Here is a 17,222-nt window from a genome sequence, read left to right as displayed (position 1 = left end):
AATTGAATATTACAAGCACCTGCCACTCTGTGTACCTGAAACTTTGCCTCCCTCCACTGAAACCGTATCCTGAAGTTCCGGGGCAGAGTGGAGAAAGTGTGTGACTGTAGGCCTTGGAAATGCCCAAAGCCAATCCAGAGCCTCATGTGAAGACCGTTAGACTGACACTGGATAGAAGCGGATGGCGCCCAGGGAGAGATGTGTTTTCATCTCTAGTACTGTTGCGGCAGGGTTCACCCAAGCCCTGGAACATGCAGTACTGGTCAGATTGGCAAATGTCTCTCTTCCTCAGAGGAAGAAAGTGGCCTACTGTGGTCACTTAGCTCCTGACTGCTGGCTCTAAGATCATCCCCCCGTTTCTCCTGAATCCAACTGCGTATCCATCAAGCCAACTCCTGCTTAAAAACTTGGTTTATAGTATAGCCTTCTAGGTAGAACCATTTATCCACACACTCATGTACTACAGGGTTTCTGGGTATAATTTTTAATAATATAAAATGAATGAAAAGTATAGAAAACCCATGTTTGTACTGGCCACTCAGTTTTGCTTAAATATGTAGTTATTAACTACATATCTGTTGGAAAATCTGCCAGATTGTCACAGATCGAGCCCTTACACCATCTTTAATCTTTGTCACCACTGATATTTGCCTTTGTAGTCCTCTTAACTTTACTCTTTCGTTGCATTCCTTTCAGTGTTCTCTTTAGGTCTTTTTCTTCTCATACAGGCCATGTCTTACAAATTCTGTGTGTAGCTTTTTCTCAGTGTGGTGTTTTTTGTTTTTTTTAAAATAAATTTACTTACTTATTTTTGGCTGCGTTGGGTCTTCGTTGCTGCGCGCAGGTTTTCTCTAGTTGTGGCAAGCGGGGGCTACTCTTCACTGCGGTGCTCGGGCTTCTCATTGCGGTGGCTTCTCTTGCTGTGGAGCACGGGCTCTAGGTGCGTGGGCTTTGGTAGTTGTGACACGCGGGCTCTAGAGCGCAGGCTCAGTAGTCGTGTCGCACGGGCTTTGCTGCTCTGCGGCATGTGGGATCTTCCCGGACCAGGGCTCGAACCCATGTCCCCTGCATTGGCAGGCAGATTCTCAACCACTGCGCCACCAGGGAAGCCCTCTCAGTGTGGTTTAAGTGATCGTAAATCATGCCAAAGCCTGTTGTCTTGTCACCACCCAAGTGGGTTCTGAATTTGAAGACAAAGATGACATCTGGGTGGTCTTGTGTACTTTAGCTTATTGTCTCAATATTTTAGGTACTGTTGCCTTTCTAGGGTAAAGGGCATCTTATGACCATTTGTATCTGCTGAAGCACTGCATTAGTGATGAACACTCTGGTACAGATAACTAATTGGCCATTCATGATGGCTGCTAGATATCAGGCAGCCAGGGAGGAAAAGAGCACATTTTTACTGTATTGAAAAAAAAACATGTTTTGCATGTTTTAAATTTTATGTAACTAATGTCATACTGTATTATTTTGTACCTTGCCTTATGGCTCCATAATGAGATTTACTAATATTTCATTCACTTCACTGCTGTATAGTATTCCACTATGAATATGTCACTCTATTCCCCTCTTGATGGTTAGTTTCTTTCTAGTTTTCACCATTACAAACAATGCACATCCTGTTCCACATGTCCTAGAGTTTCTCTCCAAGTCTAATTGGTTGTGATAGAATATATGAACTTTGCTGGATGTTGCTAAATTGCTCTCTAGAACTGATGTGCCAGTTTGCCCTCTCGCCAACAGTGTATGAGTTCCCATATTTCCACGTGTTCGCTAAATCTTGATGTGGTCAGACTTACTTTTCTAACATTAATAAATTGGCATTTTGATTTATACATGAGTTTGTGAGTTTGGTTTTCCTGAGTCAATCACTCATGCTGTAAATGTGGACCTGCGGGGCTCAGGATCTGGCTATGAATTATGTGGAGAGGCTGAACAGATAAGCTACAGACAGGGAGATATATTTGCAAACCACATATCCAACAGAGGTGGAGTATCTAGCGTACAAAAAGAACCCTCAAAACACGATAGTAAAAAAGCAATCTATTTAGAAAATGCACAAAAGACACAAATAGATATTTCACTAAAGAAGATGTTAGATGGCAAATATCACATGAAAATATGTTCACTACCATTAGCTATTAGGGAAACACAAAGCCACAATGAAATATTTACTACCAAAATGGCTAAAGTAAAAAATAGTAACAACAGCAAATGCAGGCACGGATGTGGAAAAACTGGATCACTCATAAATTGCTGATGGGAATGTTAAATGGTACAGTCATTCTGGAAGACAATCTGGCAGTTTAAAAAAATCCAAGCATGCAACCACCCTACGACCCAGCAATTGCACTCCTGGGCATTTATCCCAGAGAAATGAAAACTTCTGTGCACATAAAAACCTGAGATGAATGTTCATAGCAGCTTCATTTATAATAGCCCCAAACTGGAACAACCCAGATGTCCTTCAGTGGGTGGGGAAATGGTTAACCCAACTGTGGTACATCCATACCATGGAATACTATTGATACACAGCAATAAAAAGGAACAAACTATTGATACATGCAATCCAGATGAATCTCCAGAGAATTATGCTGAGTAAAAAAGTCAATCCCAGGGCTTCCCTGGTGGCGCAGTGGTTGAGAATCTGCCTGCCAATGCAGGGGACACCGGTTCGAGCCCTGGTCTGGGAGGATCCCACATGCCGTGGAGCAACTAAGCCCGTGCACCACAACTACTGAGCCTGCGCGTCTGGAGCCTGTGCTCCGCAACAAGAGAGGCCGCGATAGTGAGAGGCCCGCGCACCGCGATGAAGAATGGCCCTCGCTCGCCGCAACTAGAGGAAGCCCTCGCACAGAAACGAAGACCCAACACAGCCATAAATAAATAAATAAATAAATAGAAATTAAAAAAAAAAAAGAAAGAAACAAAGCAATGAGCAAGCATCCTTGAGTATATGTATTTATTAAAAAAAAAAAAAAGTCAATCCCAAACGGTTCCACATGATTCCATTTCCCTAACACTCTTGAAGTAGCAAAACTGTAGAAATGGAGAATAGGTTAGTGGTTGCCAGAAGCTAAGGACACAGGAGAGGGGCATGGGATGGGAGGGAAGCGGGAAAAGGGCAACATGAAGGATCTTTGTGGTGATGGGAAGGTCTTGTGTCAATGTGAATGTCCTGGTTGTACTATAGTTTTGCAAAATGTTGCCACTGAAGGAAACTGGGTAAAAGGTAGTTTCCCAGTTTTGGGAAACTGGGATCTCTCTGTATTATTTCTTATAACTGCATACAAATTTACCTTAAAATAAAAAGTTTTTACAAAGCCTATTATTCTGTATCTGTAACTTCTTAGTCAGAGGTTAATGAACATAACTGAACTATTTAAGAATCAAGGTTATTGTTTTAAATGGCAATCTGAAAAAAGGCAATACTCACAGGAACTACTGGCCTCGGTCTCTTACTTTGGGTCTTTTAAGGCAGTCTCTTCTTTTGCCTGGCTCCTCGTGCGCCTGTTTCCCTTCTGCGCCTCCCCCTGACCCCCCAGGCTGTTTCTCTCGCTCTGGGTTAGAAAATCATCATTCAGGCTTCACGTGTTATTTTCGAGCCAACAAGATTTTGCATGAGGGCTTCTCTTGCAGAATAAGTGCATGGCTTCTTAATGATGATTAGTAATCTCAGAATAGCATTCTTCTTACTTTTAGCCGAAATATTACATAGAGAAGTGAAATGGATGAAAATAAGATCTTGAATTAAAATACCCAATTATACAACGAGAATTAATCCCCAAATGTCACCAAACCCGTATATATAAAGTTCAAGGAAAATGGCTGAGAAAAATTCCTCCCCTTTGAGCAAAGTAGTCAATATGGTAAAGACAGGTATATTTATTTCATATGAGAGCACATTTCACAGGATATGTACAGAGTGTTTACATACCACTGACTTTAATACTGTACTTCTATAAAGTATATAGTTATAAATACTGTATGCCACATAAGCAATAAAATTCTTACATATAAACAGCAATCTACTATAGAGAACGAAGAATTCACAAAGAGATCCTTAGTGTCTAGTTTCTGCTCTGCTTTTAACAGAACTGGTAAATATTTTAATAATACACAGAATAGTGGCTAGTTATTTGCAGCATACCTTTCACTTTCATAACTTTGTGCACTTTTTCAGCAACTTGCCAAGTAGAATTTCCGGATAAAGGCTGAGCTGCTAGATGATATGTATATTTTAGACAGTAGTTTATATTCAATAGGAAACATTGCTCACAGAACTGCAATCTGCACTAGTGAAGTTCATAATGAATTATTCTGCTAATGGAGAGCAAATATTGAATACTATATATATTAATCACATAGATGTTAAAGCCACAGATTCAACAAGTTAATTCACATTTTGAAGCACACTGCTTATAGTAATACTGCTGTTTAAAATATACTACTGCTGAAATGATTAGAACCCCCCCCAAAAAGCGCAATATAAAACTCACGAGTTATTTCTAACAGCAAATCCTGGCTGTTAGTAGAGACAGGGTTACTTTTATAAACATAGTATTCTGATAACATTTGAGTATTTAGAAAAGTGCTTTTTTCCTAACAGATTTGCTTTATGCGGTTAAGTGCGATGCAGTTTGCTGTGCTTTTACATTTTACGTATTCTTAGCCAGGAACTCTTTTTTTTCTGATATTCCGCTAATGCACATCTTTAAAGGTTAAATGCGGACAACGGAATTTAGGTCGACATATACAACTCTTTGTATAAAAGGAACGTTAATATAATGGGTAAAAGTAATCTTAAACTGACAACAAAACAACTATTGCTCAAGTTTTCTGATTAGGATTACTCAATGGTATCAAAATACTACATTCTGTATACATTCTGTGTACGTCTTCATAAAATTAAAGCAGGATCAGCTGCATATTGGCAGTGCAGGAGACGAAATCCACAGCTAATTTGAGGTGTAGCCTCTACACACGTAAAGCAGCATTACAGATGTGTCGTGTAGCTCGTGAGAGGGAGAGAACACACAAGGAGTAGATCCCAGTTCCCCCCCGGGCGGCGCCTGCGGCCGCTCACCACTTCCAGAGCGGAGGCGGCAAGAGAAGCGCGCGAGGGCCGTGGGCAGCGGACGCCTTCGTGTACGTTGAGCTCTAACGCTTCTCACTGAGCTCGGTGGCACGTGCTTTCCCGACTTTCTGGGCCAGTGTGCTTTTTTGAAAGGGCCGGGGGTGTCTGCCCACGTGACCGACTGTAACCACACACTACGCCGCTTCCGGCTGCAAGAAGCTCCTCCCCCCGGAAAAGCCGGCGTACCTGCTAGAGTGGCAAGTAACAAGGGTGTGCGCGGTGTGCGTGTCAGACGGGGGTGGGTGTGGAACGGTGGTCGATAGTGGTTCCCTAGTGAGATCATTCTAGTTTTAGAAAGAAAAGTAATGAAATGTCCAGATTTCATTTTCAGCCATCCTTTAGATAATGAAATATTGAAAGAAGAACTATGTTCTAATTTTTAGGTAAAAATTTGGTCTGATTTAGAATTTAAATTATGTGTTTTACAAGTATGTAAGTGTATTTATTTGTGTGTGTGTCTATACACATTTTTTTTTTTCTTTAAGCAATGTCTTTCTAAATTCTGTTTCAGTATAAGTTTGACAGATCTTTGGTAAATACTTATAAATACCAATTTTTAACAAGTACAAAAGGGGCTGGCAGTAACGTCAGCTAGAAGTTGTTTGGGCTTTTTGAGATTCTGTAAAGGAGACTGACAAAGAATTTCTGAATAAGGACTATTTTCTAAAGTAGTTTCGAGCACTTTTTATGGCTTCTACTCTCTCGTATTTATCCAAACAGAAACACACCAAAATTCCAGTTAATAATGGGAAAGATTTTTCCTTATTTCCAATATACACATATTCCAACTTTGTACACATTAAATAGTGGTATTTCATGACAACATCAGTGCACTTAACAATTACTTATTGCACATAATGAATAACGAATGCCCAATTCTTTTGGCTCTACCCTGCCAAAATTAAAAAAACGACTGCTTTCTACTGTAGAACATTATCTTTCTGTAAAGTCTAGCGTGGGTGATGCCTTAGAGGCCAAGGCTGTGAAAGGGTCTGCTGGAGGGCTGGTGCCAGGTGGGAGCAGAGGGGCAGGAGGCGGAGGTGGTCTTCTTGCTGGCAACACACAGAAGGAGACACTGGTACCTCTATTCCAGTCATCACTAAAGGTCACCTTGGAGCCAGAAGACGAACTCGGCTGATCACCCAGTAGGTCTGGACAAGTGGACCTTGACTTTCCTGTCACACCAAAGTCCTCTTCTTCCTCGAAGGTTACCCATCCTTTTGGGTTGCTGCTTTTTAATGTAGGTGGGCCCTGCGGATCAAAACTGTCCTCAAAGCCACCCAGTGAAGATGAAGGCTTGCTGCTGTTCTGTCCGGGAGGCTTCGGAGAAGGGAAAGGACTCTGAGCAACGGGCTCTTCTTTGGAGAACCACGAAGTGGCCTCTGATGCTTGAGATTCAGCTCTAAAGGGGTTTCTGGGAGCGGCAGTCCTGTCGGTGAAAGGATTTGTGCTGCTCGAGCTCTCAATGAATGGGTTTGGAGAACATCGCGTGTTTTCCTGGGATTTACTCCGGGCTGGAATTGGAGGCATTGTCGGCATGCAGCTTACAGAACTCAAAGTATTCATGTTACTTGGGGTTGCAGAAGGCAATGAAATCAACCCCTTTGGTTCTGGGGTTTGAACAGATGGCTGAGCCTTTGATACAGCAAGCAGGTTCAATGACAGGTCTTCAAATGGGTCAGTCTTTAATGGCGAGTCCAGACTGATGGCGGAGACTCCGTTTGTTTTTACCTGGAGAAGAGAGAGAGCACTGAATAATCAACCAAAAAGCAACATATTTACTTTGAATACCCCCTATTCTTCCTGTCTCAATTATTCTTCATTTTGGGGGTCAGTGTGGGGAAGTATACAAATTTAGAAAATAAAAAGCAGCTTTGTGTGGCTTGTTACTCTGGTGGTTTAAGTAAGATAACACAGCTAAAATATTATTTTTTAAAAACTCCCTACTAAATAAATAAGTCCTTTTATTAAACAGAGCTTATCTTATCCATGCAAGTATTGATATGGTAAGATGGAGAACTGTACAGAATTAGCAGATGAGTTTTGCTCATGCCCAGTTCTATCAGATGTTCACACAAACTGAAGAAATCCATCTTTAGAACTTATGCGAAATCTCTATAAATAAACTTCCCGCACCCATCTATGATGATGATGTGGTTTCACTGTTCTTTTAAATATATTTTCATTGAGATTTAAATATGGAAATTCAACTTTATGGATGAAAATTAATTTTATTAGTATATTTGTATTCCTCAGCTGAAGACAACACATCTTTTCCTTTTCTACTTGGATAAATAAATTTCCAAGGCATTCTTTGCTTTTTAATGTAAGTTCTCCTTTGCAGGATAAACTCTGTGAATAACGTGACAATATTCCTTAACTGACCTTCCTTCATCTTGTAAAAATGTTCCAAAACAGATACGTTGGTTAACAATCAAATGCAATGATTGTTTAAAACGGGGTGGAGGGGGGAGTCCCATTTTCTATTTGGTATATTAATTCTTAAACAAAAATGAACCTGTGCCCAGGGGGTGCACAGTCCTCTCTACGTGACACAGTTGGCTGTGAACTGTTACTGGCAGGAGGAGGGGTCGGAATTACTTCACAGTCATGAAAAATCTGCCCTGTGTGCCTACTTCACAAAGAAGCCGGCTGGAGCGGAGCACAGCTGTGGGACTGAGCACGGCCAACTTTCCCTACGGGAAACAGAACTGGGGGCCTGGCCTTATGAGAAAGTTGGCTCATCAGGAACTTCATTCTAATAATTTTTAAAAACCTACATAATTATTAAAACTAGGTAGATGGCTTGGATACTTATGCCAAATTAAAGGTAAGAAAACAAACCTTTGGGTTGAAAAGGACAGGGGAGGGAGACTTTTAGCTCAAGACTTGCAATGTAACAAAACAGAGCATGACCCAAAATGAATTTAGATCGTTGTTAAAGCAAGTAACTAAACATTCATGAAATATGTTGAAAAAAAGAGCAGCAGTCCCAATAAAATGTAACTGCATCTTATGAAACAGTAACTTGGTGCTTAAGAATAGGGAAGGCTGTTCATTTGCAAAAGGAAACAGTGTGGATAACTTCATAAATGAATCACTCTCTAGTATCTGTTTTATTCAGCTGATCTAGAACATACTTTATAATTGAGTAAACAAATATGTTTTTCTTTAAACTTAATGTGGCAATAAATTTGTACAAAATTGAAGAGTAAACATGTCACGGATTCTAAACTGTATTCTAAGTGTATTAAAGTACTTGAGAGACAAATTTATCACAGACATCATAAAATTACAATTAGCTCTACATTACCAATAATGTCTGGATTATTTATGGTTCATATAACAAAACAGAAGTACTTGATTGGGCCTGGGCCCCAATTCTCCCATGGTAGATAAAAGAGTCCACGACATAGACATTATAGGTAAGAAGTTTATGCTTTGCACAGCTTAGAATAGCAGGCCCTTGCCCAATAAATGCTATACATTTAAATATCTTTATTTTCATATATTAAAATTTTTTCTTTCAAAATAAGTTAAAGGGTAATTTGATAGGAACAGGATCATTTTGCCCAATCAGACTTGAAATTATAATGAGAGCCACACCATCATTCATTACATTAGAATTAATTTATATATATCTAAGCAGGATTTGTGATGACTTGACATTAATGATGATGGTATTTTTACAGAGAAGGGTGTTGGAAAGGCCCTTAAACAATCCTGCTATGTTAACTTTCATCTTTGTAAATCATCAATTCTTCCTTACGAAAAAGAATCGTGCTACTAAAATTATTTTTTGAAATTTCCCAAAAGAAATCTAAGAAAAAAAATTGAATTTTGTATTTATGTAATTATGCCATTGTTAAAACCAAGAACCAATTTGGTTTTGCCAAATACACTTCTATATACCTAAAGCTTACCTTCTTGAAGTTAAACTTCTTAGTCTTGTTAATTTTTGTAAAAAACAAAGCAAAAAAAATGGGAAAGCATTAGCAAGAACTAAAATGGTTCCTAAAAATTCAAAATACTAAGAAAAAAAGCAGGTTTTATGGTATGATAATAGAATTTATTAATGTGGACAGGTGGTTTTTAAAATGAGTGAAAATTTAGATGTATGAAGCAAAAGATTCATACATCTAATGTGCTAAGACAGATGAAAAGCACATATAAGATTGAGAAATAATCCAATACCTGTTACCCTGATGGTTGCTCCTGCTTTGAGAAAGGGAACACAGACATCAAAGGAAAGAGTTAGGAGGACAATCGGAGACCAACCAACAACCCTAACAATTCAGCCTTCAAAATTCTTTTATTTCTATATTATATACAAAATCCAAGAGCAGTGCTATTTGCAGGTCATAGCATAAGATCAAGAGACAATCCCAATTTCTTCTGTCATTTTGAATGAAAAATGTATTGTTGAATTAGTGTTCAAACTTTAATTTTGTCTGAGGTTGATTACTAACTAGTTCAAAGTGGCTATTCCAAAAATAATATTCCAAATAGGGTTTGGAAGCTCTAAAATATTTTCAGCAGCCTGTTACGGATGAAATGTTTGTGTCACCCCCCCACCCCAAATTCATATGTTGAAAGCCCTAACCCGCAAAGTGATGGTCTTTGGAGATGGGGCCTTTGGGAGGTAACTGGCGTTAGATGAGGTCATGGGAGTGGGGCCCTCACGATGGAATTAGCACCCTTAGGCGGAGACACACCAGAGGGCTTTGTCTTTTTCTCCTCGTGCAAGCACCGAGGAAAGGCCATGTGAGCGCACAGCAAGAAGGCAGCTGTCTGCAAGCTAGGAAAACAGCCCAGAACCCAAACCACGGTGGCATCTTGATCTCGGACTTCCAGCCTCCAGAACTGTGAGAAAACAGATTTCTACTGTCTGAGCCACCCAGTTTATGGTATTTTGTTATGGCAGCCCAAGAAGAGTAGGACACAGCCTTAAGATAGTCTGTGGGTTTATCATCATTAGAGAAAATGTACAAAATGGCATCACTTGGCAAAAAAGTAAAAAATGGTATTTAACAAATGGTCAGGATCCAGGCTTGTTCTATATTACTCAGGTTTTCTGAAGGGTGATACTAGCATTAATTCACTTCATAATTTATGAGCTGGAAGGTACAACAAGGTAAGAAACTGGATCCTCTTTTTGTTGTTTAAAAATGAAATCATAATCTTTTCATAATATAGAAGTACTTTTAAAAATTACAGTATTCTCAAGGAACAGTTTGAGCAAATCTTCCCCAATATTTAAAGCTCACCTTATTTTAAAATACCAAAACTCACTTTGACAATTTAGAGAGACACCATTCTAAAATATATTAAGTATTACTACAGTTTCCTGCCTACGAAACATGAGACTCCTGAATTTAATGCTTTCCTGATGATCTTGATGTATCAGCTTTGGCACAGGATAGGAAATAGGAATGGGTTTATACTAAGATACACAGGGATGGTATTCAATTGATCCAGAATGCTGAGATCTTCTACTTGGTCTCTTCCCTCACTGTCAGCTATCACGTTAATAGTATAGCCATGATGCTATTATTTTACTTCTCACTGGATTCCTGACTTCTGGTTTTTAGCTGATAATCAGATGACTAAGACGTTGGAAGTCAGATAGGTGAGGCATTTTCACATTTTGTAAAGGATATATAACGTGTTGTATAATCATATGAATTAGAAGAATCTTTTCTATATGGAATTATAGAATCAAAGGACACTTAAATAGTAATAAAAAGTAAAGCTGGGTCATGTGTGTTTTTATGTTTTAAATACCTTGTAGATTTTTGGCAGAATTGATAAAGACTTGTAAAAATTACTAAGTGTTCAATTCTAAGACTATTTCATATTATTACCAAAATATCAAATGTCATATTTTACTATCTCATCCTTTTCAACTTATAGCCACTGCAGAAGATTTTAAAAATTTTAAATGTCTATTATTTTTTGAATAGGTATTATTCTTATGGTTCAAAGTTCAAAAGGCACAAAAGGTAAAATACTTCCCTTTCTTTCCGGCCCCTCAGCGTTCTAAGCTCCAAGGAGGAAACTAACCACTTTGTGATCCTTCACAAAGACAGTCTACACATGAACAAGACCCCATTCCCCCAAAAGAAAAGTGTGTCTGTGTATATAATGTGCAGAGGAATTTGGTATCAGTGACTGAGGCAAAAAGAAGGTTTAAAACAAACATCTTTCATAGTTTTGATGAACAGAATGCAAGAGTCAAGAACACAATCTACTGAGCCACACACAAAGCATGGGCTTGCTGTCTGTCACCAAATTACCACACCCATTCCAATGAAAATCAGAAAGCAAAACAAGTTGAAAAATGACCTAAGAAAATGATATATGGCAGTCTTTGGAATATTCATCCTGTAGTATTTCTGTGTCATAAGATGACTTTCTACTGAGAACTGCAATCTTACTTGAAGTGTGTTCTTTCTGAAGTTGTTCAGAGTACCATACCTACTTTCAATACTGAAAACATTTATAGAGTTTTAGGAATCAGGGTTCACTTTTACTATGAAATTCATGATCACTTTCTGTCCTAAAACACTAATACAAAGCTCTAAGATACAGCTACTTTGAAAGTTTCTTGCCCTCCAATTACATTAAAAAAAAAAAAATACAATAGTACACCTCACAAGGAAATGAGAAGAAAAATTCATGATGCACTAAAAGCCGATTGGCAGAGAGAAAATAATGGATATTTATCGTTGGAAGGATTTCTACAATTATTATACATCTTCAGCATCCTCAACAGTGCAATGGCACTGTTTTCTGTGTGACAGTCATGAGATAACATTATTTTGATGGTTTTTACTTTGGTGAATAAGCCTGCTGCTGCACGCCCAAAACTTCTAAACTGATCCAATAGTGTCTGAAACTGTTAAGAGATCCCTGAGGAAGCCCAGTGCCGGCTCCACCACAGAAAAGAGCTAGCTGTGTGGCATCAGGAGGAATAAGAGGATTACGGGAAATTAACTCTACTGCCAATGGTCAGGACTGATCTGACTGCCTCTCTCTCCAGGAAGTAAAAGCCAAAACTAATTTATTAACTGTGAGCAATAAGAAAATAAATTATTATTGTCCATCCTAATTCATTAACTATCCAAAGTAAATTATGCATAAAAAAACCAGAAAGTCACCAACACTTTAAACATTAACAAGATAAAACAGCCTGGGAGCTGCTTGGAATTCCTTAAAGATCCCTAATCTAGGGTCACTCTCTGAGAACCCTTGATCCAGGCCACAGGTTAGACAAACAGACAAAAACCCCAAACCTCAAACAGCCAAACGCCCCAAACCTCAAACAGCCAAACCATGCATCTGTTGTGTGACTGGTTTGAGATATCCAATGACATTCGCCTGTTGAAGTCATATCTGAACATGCGATTACTACCAAAAGACAAACATTTTTTAAAAGTGAATCTCATATTTGTTTATCTCTTAAGCTAATAATTAAAATAAGTATGTTCAAAGACTATACCAAAGGCATCAAATATACCTCAGTAAAAAAAGAAAAACAGAAAAACAAAACAAAACAGAAAATAAGCCAAAACCCTCACAGAAGCGTCCAGATGATCTTCCGCCGGCTGGCAGGACTTACCTGCGGCTGCACTGAAGGTTCAGAAGGCAAGCTGTGGGACGACCTGCTCCGAGGGGGCGGCTGCGGGGCGGCTTCGAGGCTGGGCTTCGGGGCAGACTGAGGCGTAGGTGTGGCCACCGGGACACGAGGCTCCCGCATCTGCTGAACCGGCGGGGCCACAGAAGGCTGCACAGGAGGGGCGGCCTGAGGCTTCAGTGGTTCAGGAAGAAGAGCTGGCCCTAAAAAAGTCACTTCCAGATGTCAGGTGTTTTCTAGAAAACCACTTTTTATCCTTCCTTTAGTGAAGTGAACGAGATTCCAGTCCCTGTCCCGCCCAGCCCTGGCCCCAAGCAGCCTCATTTCTTGTGGCATGAGGAAAGACAGGAGGCTATCCCAATGTGAGTAAGCTGTAAAAAGCGAGACGCTGCAGAAAGGAAAAAAAAAGAAAAGGAAAAAGGGAAAGAATACAGAACGGCACTGCTGTTTCTAATACAGGGCCTACCTTTCAGTACTTCTGACGGTTTGCTTTGGCTTTCAGGAGTCAGTCTCCCAGCAGACACCCGAGCATGGCTCTGGGGGGCGCTGATCACTCCGGCACGGGGTGGAATAATCTAAAAATGGGAAACGTAACCGTTGAGATATTTACTTATTTTCAACAGATAAGGTTTGGTGAAAATATTTGCTTTTGCATCTCATCTCATTTCCTCAGCCTCTTGTCATTTTAATGGCTCTCTATTTATAGCCACATCGTCATAAGTTTTAAAGATCTTCCTTTTTATTTTCCACTATTTACTATGTGCCAGGCGCTGTGTTAATTAAGCACTGCGTAGGCATTTCCATTTCGTTGTCCACATGGCCCTCAGAGGTAGGTATTCTTTTATCATCTCTATTATAAATGAAGATGAAGAAATGTACACAACTTTCCCAAAGCCACAGAGCTAGAAAGTAGAGCCAGGAGCCAGACTCAGGTCTGACCGGCTGCAGGGCCGTGTTCTTCATCCCGTGCAATGCTGCCTTCATGGGCGACGGGGATGGTCTTACAGGTCATGAGGACGTGGAGAGGGACATACACTGTGTAACTAAGCGGCTTATGAAAAACCATGCCGAGGTCTTTTTTTTTAAACACAGATGTAAAACCTCTTGAGTGGCTTACTCGATATGCTAAAATAAATACACTGGAAGACACACTGGTGAAAAATGTCTTTTCTATTTTCACACGTTTGCTGAAGACTTTAAGCCCCCAATACTCCTTATTTTAAGCAAAAGTTATGAATGTTATCGCACAAAATTCTGACTTTCCTTCCCTATTCTTACAGTATTAAATAAAGAAAGTACTTTGTGGGAAGTGGTAGAATCGATGGATAGCAATTTCCCCTTCTTTGGAAAAAAGGAGAGTGGGTAATGGCTATCTTTAGGTATATTCCACAGACATTTTACTTTGGAGTGTGATATTATATATAGAAAAAGGCCTTTAGGTTGGATGTTAAATAGAAAGCTACAAGAGAAAGAACGAAGTATTTCTATCTTATAAATCTTCTGAGGATTTCTTAGAAATTACAAGTAGTTTCATTAGCGGAAGTGTCTCAATTTCCAGTTACAGTAACAGTTCCCACTTCTTACTCTTCAGCTGGAGGCCTCGCAACAGCCTCCACTAGACTGATCCTGGTTTCTGTTTTCTTTCTTTTCTTTCTTTCTTTCTTTCTTTCTTTCTTTCTTTCTTTCTTTCTTTCTTTCTTCCTTCCTTCCTTCCTTCCTTCCTTTCTTTCTCTCTCTCTCTCTTTCTTTTCTTCCTTCCTTCCTTCCTTCCTTCCTTCCTTCCTTCCTTCCTTTCTTTCTTTCTTTCTTTCTTTCTTTCTTTTTTTCCTTTAAGTTACCTGTTCTATTCCAGAGAAAATTTTCACTTGGGTGAATAAGAGGATAATTCTGTGTATAAGAGAACACTGATAAACACGCAGAAAACCACAGATTCACAACACAGGGAAAGGCACTGCAATGCCATCTGCTCTCCTGCCTTTAACACCTTTAGAACCAGTTTTAGTTGACCGACTCTCATAAATGGGTTTTCTGAAATCTAGTTTTAAAATCCTTCTGATTGAAGAATTACTCAGATAATATAAAAAGTTGTCCCCAAACATCACTTCCTCATATACAGATTCTAAGATATTTATGTAGCGACCGTAATTACTTAATTGTATCACTTTTATTCAAATAAGGAAGTATGTTTAGTTACTTTTGAAGAGGATGTTAAAATACTCTTAGTGTTGAAAGGTACCTTGGAGAGCGTCAAGTGCAATTCCCCATTTTAGAGTTGAGGAAACTGGGGCCTTAACGGGCCCCATGATTTCTTCAAGATAACACATTTCATTAGCAGCAAATTGGGACCTAGAACCTAGACCTCCTGGCTCCCAGGCGAGGTGCTGCGTACCGGTCTGGCTGTACCGTATCCAGCAGGTCCTGGGCCTGTGAGTCCTGTTTGAGGTGAAGGCTGGCTGCGTCCTGGAACAAAGACATCGCACCATGTATTTCAGTTTTTTTAAAAAAGAAAGAAACAAGAAACCATGTACTTATACCCCAAGTGTCTATGCACGGTCCAGTTTTAAGGTTAAGCTGAATTCAAGTGTTTTTACCTATATTATCTTTCCGTGTTGTTCCAGGGCTTTTGGGTGCTTTGAAGCAGGAAGGAAAAAAAAATTAGTCATGAGTAAACAATCAAGCCATATTGCATAACACTGGCTGGCTGTTCTGTTTCATTACCAGCAGAAATGGGGGCATGAGATGGAAACAAAAGTACTTTGCTTTAGATAATGATGAAGGGTATTATCAGCTCTGAAGGAAATATCCCCAAAAAGAGAAAAATTAGGATACTGAGAGTGACATTCATGGGAGCCAGCTTAGCACTTGGTCTGATACCTCATTCAAAAGGTCACTTTTAAGGTGACTTTCCCAACAGAGCTCTCTCCTGTGAACCTTGAAAACACATGGTCAGCTTAGGGGGATGGTCACAAGATGCAGCCCCACTGTTTCCCAGAGCTTGGTGGACAGACAGCTCCGGAGCAAACAGACAGCACTACATTTTCCGAGTCACGCAAGAGGCGCCTAATGGCACTGTTTCAGGGCTTCATGCTGTAGATGTCATTATGGATAAAGGAATCCCACGATGGGATCTTTGGGATTTCTATAGCAAAATCCTATGATGAAGGTAGAAGACCGGCACATCTTATTACCAAATATCTGCCTCATGCAAGACAATATTAAACCACGGCTCAAACTCATTAGAAAGGTAGCAGAAGGATGAAATGAAATAAACTACTTTTGGGGCCAAAAGGAGTAGGGGACACTATTGAGGCCTGCATCTCATATTTATTCTTTTTGAAAGGAAATTCAAGCGTGATTGTTGTATGTAATCCATCAGCTTTTTAAGAACTATAATCTTAATGAATGGCTTCTAGTTTTTATAGCCTTTTAAGCAAATTTAGTTCAGCATCATTATACATTAAAACATTTCTGTTATCTGAAATCATCCAAAAAATACTATATTCTTGGACCTGAATTAATAAGGTTTAATTACAATTATTAATTTTTAAAACTCCAGAGTTAGTATAGTACATTTCTAAACATTTGACTTATTCTGAAGAGAATTTTGAAGGCATTCTTCTTAAAATAACGTTGTACAATAATTTCACATCCAAAGGATATACGAAATATATACAAAACATAGTTCAAAACAACATGAGAATTGTGGGGAAATTAAATGGACATCCATTAGAAACTATACACAACACAGAATGGAAAGAGAAAAAAAATACAAAATTACAAGGTATACATAAGGATGGGAGGGGGAGTTTACAGTTGGACCAAGAAAAGATTTGGTATGCCTTTAAACACTGGAGGGGCTGACATTTAGAAATAAGACGAGAGATCCATTTCTGTGATGCAAAAGTCTTGTTACCTTCCATCTCTCGCCTAGCTACCCCAGGACTGGGAGGGGCTCCAGTACCTTTTTAGAGAAAGAACAGAAGCTGTATATTGTTCAGGGCCCGTAGCACAGAATGAAAGGCAGGCAAACAAAACAATTTCTGAGCTAAGCTTACTTTTGCAAAAAAGTTCTTTCACTGTTTTAAATTTCTTCAAAGATATCAATACAAACCAAAGTGACTTTAGATGCCTGGCCCAAACCTGAGTCTGGCCCTTTCCACAGTTAGAATGAAAGAGAAGGACAGTTTGCTTTTTATATCTGACATTACTAGCAGTAGGGAATTGAAAAATACGTGTAATGAAAGCCTTTGCTTTATGATCATCTCATTCTTTATATTCAGTGTTAAATCACTAATAAAAGCTCCAATATTTGCCAGTCAAAAAGGAAAAAAAATCTTAAGGTTCCAATTTCATATGAAATCTCTGTGAGACTATATTAGTCTCTGAGAAGTTAGTTTTCGATAAATTATTTTAAAAAAAAAACCTAAAAGTACTGTAATTACTTTC

At 39.2% G+C, this 17,222-nt stretch overlaps 1 protein-coding gene across 17 annotated transcripts in view; it reads right to left on the bottom strand.

Annotated features, from left to right (window-relative positions):
- Positions 1-3,872: 3,872 nt before the first annotated feature.
- SYNJ1 (synaptojanin 1) overlaps positions 3,873-17,222 on the bottom strand; it is an 86,194-nt gene continuing 72,844 nt past the window's right edge. For 7 of the 17 annotated variants that reach the window (XM_082395035.1, XM_082395034.1, XM_082395037.1 and 4 more), the window contains 6 exons: positions 16,690-16,737; positions 15,368-15,406; positions 15,166-15,236; positions 13,243-13,351; positions 12,762-12,979; positions 3,873-6,871 (listed from right to left, as the gene is read on the bottom strand). In XM_082395035.1, the coding sequence (XP_082251161.1) occupies positions 6,074-6,871; positions 12,762-12,979; positions 13,243-13,351; positions 15,166-15,236; positions 15,368-15,406; positions 16,690-16,737 (1,283 nt within the window). In that variant the 3' untranslated portion in view covers positions 3,873-6,073. Of the gene's footprint in view, positions 6,872-9,331; positions 9,359-12,761; positions 12,980-13,242; positions 13,352-15,165; positions 15,237-15,367; positions 15,407-16,689; positions 16,738-17,222 lie in introns of those variants that run through there. The other 10 variants (XM_082395033.1, XM_082395026.1, XM_082395031.1 and 7 more) reach the window with 5 other exon arrangements.

This window comes from Balaenoptera borealis (assembly GCF_965194805.1).
Source record: "Balaenoptera borealis genome assembly, chromosome: 5".
Taxonomy (NCBI): Eukaryota; Metazoa; Chordata; class Mammalia; order Artiodactyla; family Balaenopteridae; genus Balaenoptera; species Balaenoptera borealis.
Note: the sequence above shows the minus strand (reverse complement) of the source record. Positions and strands in the feature narration are given on the sequence as shown.